The sequence below is a fragment of the Triticum urartu genome, chromosome 7A (assembly GCF_056163025.1).
Source record: "Triticum urartu cultivar PI428250 chromosome 7A, HENAU_Tu73, whole genome shotgun sequence".
NCBI classification, from domain to species: domain Eukaryota; kingdom Viridiplantae; phylum Streptophyta; class Magnoliopsida; order Poales; family Poaceae; genus Triticum; species Triticum urartu.
In genome coordinates, this window is record NC_141879.1 from 496,422,746 (window position 1) to 496,430,008 (window position 7,263).

At 41.7% G+C, this 7,263-nt stretch overlaps 1 protein-coding gene across 1 annotated transcript; it reads left to right on the forward strand.

Annotated features, from left to right (window-relative positions):
- The first annotated feature begins 591 nt into the window (after positions 1-591).
- Positions 592-4,207, forward strand: LOC125521461 (GDSL esterase/lipase EXL1). The gene is made up of 5 exons (XM_048686510.2): positions 592-957; positions 2,261-2,391; positions 2,514-2,747; positions 3,172-3,424; positions 3,756-4,207. The coding sequence occupies exons 1-5, from the start codon at positions 711-713 to the stop codon at positions 3,941-3,943; spliced, it is 1,053 nt and encodes a 350-aa protein (XP_048542467.1). The 5' UTR covers positions 592-710; the 3' UTR covers positions 3,944-4,207.
- Positions 4,208-7,263: the final 3,056 nt, after the last annotated feature.

The window sequence follows — 7,263 nt, forward strand, 5'->3', positions numbered from 1 at the left end:
TTCGAAAATTTCAGTGCTTCTAAACAGCGTTCCACAACACAATTTTTTGTCTTTTTTGCATGGACCACAAAAAAATTTATTTTTTCGTGAAACTTTATTCATGCACATAGAATATGAAGTCACACCCTTGCAACCCTTTTAAGATTTTTTTTAGCATTTAAAAATATGTTTTTCGAAGTGGGTCATACTCTCTCTTGCCAAATTTCCCACAGAAATTAGCAGAATGATAGGTTTTAAAGCTCCTCTGCACTATTACGTCTACAGCAAAGCACATGCAGCCGGCGACTCGTTCTAGTAGCGTCTGGCCGCACTGTTTGGCAGGTTGGCCATGGGAGGCGGTACGTGTGCCTAAAACACGGACGACTAATTGCATTAACTGATCGGCCCGGCCGTGGCATGATCACAAAGGAGCCGGACTTGGGCCTCCTACAATTTTACGCCATCACGCTGCCCATTTTAAATCGACAGGACCGGAGACGGTGTATTCAATGCATGCAGCGAGCAGCCAACCACATCTACATGATGATGATGATCCGAGTCGCCTCGCTGCGCGGTGGACGCGGGCGTACTTTTCTCCATGCCTCGCTATAAAACCTCCCACGGCGTGATCCATCCTGCACCAGCCAGAGCCAGAGCCAGCGACACACTACACCGCTAGCTAGCTAGCTGATACTACTCCTGCATTATTATTAGTACTACGGAGCCAAGCAATGGCGTCTCTCTACCGAGGCCTCCTGCTGCTGCTGATGGCGCTTCTCCCATCCGCCCATGGAGCAACCACGGCTAGAGGCAAAATCTCTGCAGCGTTTGTGTTCGGCGATTCGATCGTCGATCCCGGCAACAACAACGATCGGCTGACGGAGGCGAAGGCCAACTTCCCGCCGTACGGGCAGGACTTCCCCGGCGGGGTGGCCACCGGGAGGTTCTCCAACGGGAAGGTTCCCGGAGACATGCTAGGTACGTACGTAAGTCGTAACAACCGGCAACTGACTTTTCTAGCTATATATTGCTTTTTTACATATTATTTTTTACAGTACTACTATGTATGGCATGCAGCACCTATGTTTAAATTGTGATCTAATGGAGTAGCTTCTTGTACGTTTTATATGCAACTTTGGTTACACCAAGATGAGAACATATACGGGAATGTCTAGTTGAAGGCTAACTTTACAACACCTAACAAGTAAGGTAAGAAAAGTGAGGCTTGCTACAAAGTGTGGCAAACTTATGAAAAAAGTTGAGAAGCAAGCCGGTGATCGGTGAAGCAAATACCTAAAAAATTGTGACGTGCCTAACATCAGATGGGGCAAACTTATATTTGGAGCCAACTGCCCGCAGTATCATTTTCCTTTTGCAGGGAGTAGCTAGTTGCGTTGGCAGCTGCTTTGAAGTCTTGGCACTACAGTTTTTTTTTTAGGGGTGTCTTGGCACTACTGTTGCTCTAGTATTGTTGCAGGAGATATTTTGACGTCCAAATCAGAGCACTGTGCATGTACATAGTAGGAGCTCCTAATGGAAAATGCACAGTTCAGTCGTACTGGCCCGTCAGCTTGGTTTTCATCCGTCGTGCATTTGTTTTTTATTTTCTGTCTCCTTCATTTAATGCAAAACCAACTACCCCTCTGTCAACATTAATTTGCAGTTCACGTAGAAGATGAAACAAACTCCATCAAGAGGACGGCTCGATACATATATATATATATATATATATATATATATATATATATATACTTCCTCCGTCACAGTTTAGAAGGCACAATTAAATTTGCGTGCGTTTTCACAATAGATAAGGTTTAAGACGCATTTTATTTATTTCTAGCAGCTAATTAGTACCCCTATATACTATTTCTATATGCATGCATAGTGTGAATGCTATTTTTTAGCCTATCTCACAACCAATAGATAACCACTTAGGCCCCAGACAATTTCCAAGCGCGCCTTCTAAACCGTGATGGAGGGAGTATATATTGCACTAATTAAGTTGCATGTTGGGCAACAACCAATAATTGATCACGTGACAGAAGAACCACGGCCAAACAGTATACTCCCTCTTATTCATATTAATTGTCACGGATTTGATACTAGTATACAACTTTCTACTTTACTAAATCCGCGGCAACTAATATGAGTCAGAGAGTACTTAAAATGATCAATTACTCAAAAACTATGTGTACTTTTTAAGTTGAATCTCTTTAACTAGTCTTGCACCAAGTGAAAACTTGAATATCCACTGATGATGTCATTTTTCTTTGTCGGTCAGCTTCTAGGTTGGGAATTAAGGAACTATTGCCACCCTACCTTGGAAATGATCTTCCACTAAGTGAGCTACTCACTGGTGTTGTCTTTGCTTCTGGTGGCAGTGGATACGATCCTTTAACTTCGATACCCGCGGTACCAAAATATGTCACATGCATCTCACAACATAGTTTTCTTGAAAGTATATTTCACTTTGGTTTTACCAAAAGCTAAGAATCATTACTAGAGTTTGCAAATAATAATTTCCTATGCTTCAGACTGCTACATCGAGTACTGGGCAACTTGAATTATTCCTTGAATATAAGGAGAGACTAAGAACTTTAGTCGGAGAAGAGGAGATGACACGTGTTATCTCTGAAGGGATATACTTCACAGTCATGGGGGCAAATGACCTTGCAAATAATTATTTTGCAATCCCTTTGAGGCGCCATCAATATGACCTTCCTTCGTACGTGAAATTTCTTGTCTCTTCCGCCGTCAACTTTACCATGGTAAGAGTACTTATTGAAACTCTAAAACTGCTAGTAAACAGGCAATCTCATAGCTTTATAAGAAAGCTTATTTGACTCTCTTTTTGCACAAAGTTCTTGTGTTCATTTAGTTCTTTGACATTTTGAAGTTTCACATATTTCCCTCAAACTCAAAAACTACAAACCATTCCTTCTCTTGTGCATTAAGTAGTTTCCTTTAGTCTGTTACATATATCTGTTCATAAATTTAGTACTTTACTGATTTTTTTCTGCCATCTACTTCTCTTGACAAAGTTTCAACATATGGATATTTTATAATGGCCATGGTACTAATAGTCGCATACCTTTTTTTTACATCCTACATATATCTGTTGTTTAATTGGCATTTGATCAGTCGACCTGCTATTTGTAAAATTCAGTATGCTCACGTATACTCTTCTATCAGAAATTAAATGAGATGGGTGCAAAGAAGATTGCATTCCTTGGCATTCCACCAATTGGATGTTGTCCCTCGCAAAGAGAACTTGGATCAAGAGAATGTGAGCCCATGAGGAATCAAGCAGCAAATCTATTTAATTCCGAAATAGAAAAGGAAATACATCGGTTAGATGCAGAACAAAATATTCAAGGCTCCAAGTTTATTTATCTCGATATATACTACAATCTGCTTGATCTCATTCAGCGACCTGGTTTTTATGGTGAGTGCACATTTTATACTGGGTTGCTATTTTAGAGCATACCATCAATCATTACTGTAGAGTATAGCTGCAATAGACATATTAATAGATAACAGTGACAATCATTAACCTCTAGCATGTCATCAATCTTACAATACTACAGGCAAATGGAAGTAACAAGAACTGTGTAGTGAACTAAAATGGTAGACATAAATGTTTACATTAGTTTGCATACTTCGTTTAGAAATATTTGGCTTTATATAGTGTATAGAAGTACATGTCCATGGACACGTTGTCATCATAAATTCATAATTATTTGTTACTAAATATTTTGAAACTGCCTGTCATATAGGTTTCAAGGAGGTAACCGAAGGATGTTGTGGCAGCACAGTGCTAAATGCAGCAATATTCATTAGAAATCACCCTGCATGTCCGAATGCTTACGATTACATTTTCTGGGACAGCTTTCATCCTACTGAAAAGGCCTATAACATTGTGGTTGATAAACTGTTTCAGCAAAATATGCAGTACCTGATGTGAAGAAACTCACTCTCAATGGACGCATGAACAAATATTATTAGGGACTGCAATTAATTCATTTGATAGTACTCACTGGCACTATTAGGATGGCCTAACCATTCATCCAAACTTGTATCTTCGGTGAAAGTTCGCTCCTTCCGAAATGGGTAAAGGCTAGAGGTTCATGAAATACATAAGAAATTTGTTCTGGTAGACTCGAAAATGTATCTCCGTATAAATAATGGTGATATTCATGGGACATCATCTGCGCCTCAATTTTTCACAGATGCAGTGGTTGGGAACTTGCTGGTTCTAGCACCGTCCATTAGCATGTGTTGATCTTGTGAACGTAAATTTCAACTTCGCTAAACTCTATTCACACTTCTGTAGATTGGGCCTAAGACGACACATCTATCACACATCATTCGACCAAACCGTGTGCGATGCGGGCATTGCAAACAGTAGAAAATAAACTCGTGTGCCAGAAAATGAAACGGTGTGATGGCCCATCCATGGGGCACAATTTTATTAAGAAGGCCATGTGTGATAAGAGGCACACGGCAAAGGGTTCTACTGCATGTGCGATACGTAGTTGTAACGCACACGGTTTGTATGTTGGCAATGTGTGCGTTCATTGATAAACGCTTAACAAGAACGAGATGTTTGCGATGGTTTGAACCATCGCACACCATGCTTATTACGAATATTCGTGTGTGAAGGTTTGATATTTACACACACATAGTTGGAGGAGCCTCGTGTGTGCTAGCTCATGACAGTGCACAAGCTTCTACGCTAGCTTGCGCTTCCTTCCTTTTTTAAATAGAGAGTTGTATTAATTAAGTAGATAAAACATAGTTCGTACAAGCGTGCAAGGCCACGCTTAACATGCAGGTTGGCATTGTGCCTTGCATAACCCCACCACGCAACTTTCTACGGCCCAACTAGGCAAGACTATGATCTAACCTGTTGTCCCTTTTATATACTTTGCAAACTCTAACTTCTCTGTTTCCTTTGATGGCTTGAAACTCCTTTGCAATTGCTCCAATCTTCGATCTATCAATAGATGAGAGGATGAGCACCTTTGTCACCTAGCTGCAATCCGTCTCAATGATTAATGGTAGATCTGTCCCAGACATTGCCTTCTGTAGTCCATCTAGGCAAGCCATGGCTTTCACGCAGTCCGCTCCATTGCGCTTCCTCCTTGTTTTTCATCAACGGCGTTATCCGAACACGCCACTATTTCCCGCCAGTCCTTCATCGTTTTTCGGCCACCAATAAGAGTAGTGATAAATAAAAGCCTATGCGGCCACACGCCATACAACGTGCAGACCAAGCTAGCACAGCTTATACCATTCCAAGCATGCCACCGCGGCGAAGCGCCATCTCCGTCATCACCCTTCGTCCTGTGAAGGTGATCAGCAAGCAAGATCTGGTGAAAGCATCATGGCCCTTTGAGGCCGAGGGCATCCCGAGCAATGTGCCAGATGACGTCGTGCTGCGCGTAATCGCCAGGATGGAGCATACCCTTGGCGCATGATGCGGAAGAGCAGAGAGGTGGGCGCGTGCAACACAACAAGAGCGGTAGCGCGTCGAGAGAAAGAGGCACGGCGCGTTGCAATGCAAGAGTGGATCCATTGCCCTTTGCCGCCTGTCCTACTCGACAGGTCATTGCAGTGGCTCGTCAGGAGCCCGATTCCCCGATTGGAATGGGCAGCAGTCGTCTGCCCTACTTGCACTGGACGCCGGCCGCGACGTTGGCATGGTCCGTGCCCCCCTCAATGCCAACACACTTGTCTCTAGACCCGAGCGCCTCCTAGGCCTAGGTGTCACCAGCGACAAAGTAGAGCAACATGGCCGTCAGATCTTGGAGGTTGTGATATTCGATGAAATAGATAGTTTGGAGCTCGAGATTGCGCTTCAGCAGTACTATGAGTGTATCAACAGTTTGGATGAACGCTTGTATGAGTTCAATCACAACCAAGAGTTTCCTTAGGCAAGGATCAGTTTTTTTCACGCATGATTCTACAAAATCAAGATTATGGATAACTTGCAACAAAATCTGCCGTCTAGTTCTTTTCTGAGACTATGGATGAGTTGTGTGCTGAAATGTCTATATTTACCTTAGGCAGAAAGTGTATACTAAATTGCTAACACGTTGTTGTTTCGAATAGTTTCTGATCAAATAAAAGTAATTTACGAATATGAACTGTTTTTGATCGAACAATTTCATTAAACTTGTCAATATTGACGGTAGAAAAAATTGTAGATATAGCACCATGTATAGCACCAACCATTGACTGTAGCCAAAAATAGTAATCTAGCACCATCTATAGAACCAACCACTCAAAACTCTGTTGTTAATCCGAGAGTATTTGCAAAAAAGAGTTGGCACAAATAAGATGAAAAAACCGAAATTGAAAAGAACTAGCTGGCTTATTATCTCGAGCTTATTTTCACACAGCCTTATCTGGGGCTTATTCTCACAGGAGCTTATTTTCACAGGATGGCTCAAAAGAACTGGCCCTAAGAGGGACGCAAGATTAGTTAGTGTGCCAGATGGAAGCCTAAAGGCCACAGCCTATGGAAAAGGTCAGGTAACTAGGTTTGCGGAACTAAACCCAAAACATGCCTAGTAAAGCCCAACTCACTAGGTGCAACCTTTTCTGGCCCAACCGGCCTTCCCGCCCAAGGCCCCTCGGGCCCAACCCCGTTGGCTCTCTAACCGATCACAGCGAGCAGGTCGCTTGCATCGCCCACATCCGCAAATGTTATGTCTTGCTTATAGCGAGACTAGCGTTTGTCTCGCCTGAAGCTTTCCTGCAATACGCACGCACATGGGCTAGATCAATAGCGTGTTACTCATCGGTCGTTGGTCCGCTCGATGATGTGTTCGTTAGTGTTTGGTTTTCTTATTTCTTTTCTTGTGTTCTTTTGGTTTTTTTGTTTCATCGTTATACTTTGTTTTTTTGTTTCTTTCATGGGTCTCTTCGGTGTTTTCCTTTCTTTATTTTCCTTTGGTTTTTTTATTTCCTGGTTTACAACGGGTTACTTTTGTCTTTCTTTGTTTCTTTATCAGTACTCATTGCTTTTAAATTCTCTTGCACTTGTTTCTTCAGTTTTCTATTTTTGTTTTCTTTTTTCTTTGCTTTTCTTTGTTTCTTTTTTGGTTTTCATTGGTTATTTTTGTTTTCTTTGTTTAATTTGGTTTTCATTCTACATTTTCCGTAATACATCAGGAACAATTTTCCAGTACACGCTTAATATTTATCAAGTACAGGTTAACATGCATGGTCAACAATTTTTCTATACACATTTTAATCATTTTTTAAACGCTTGATTAA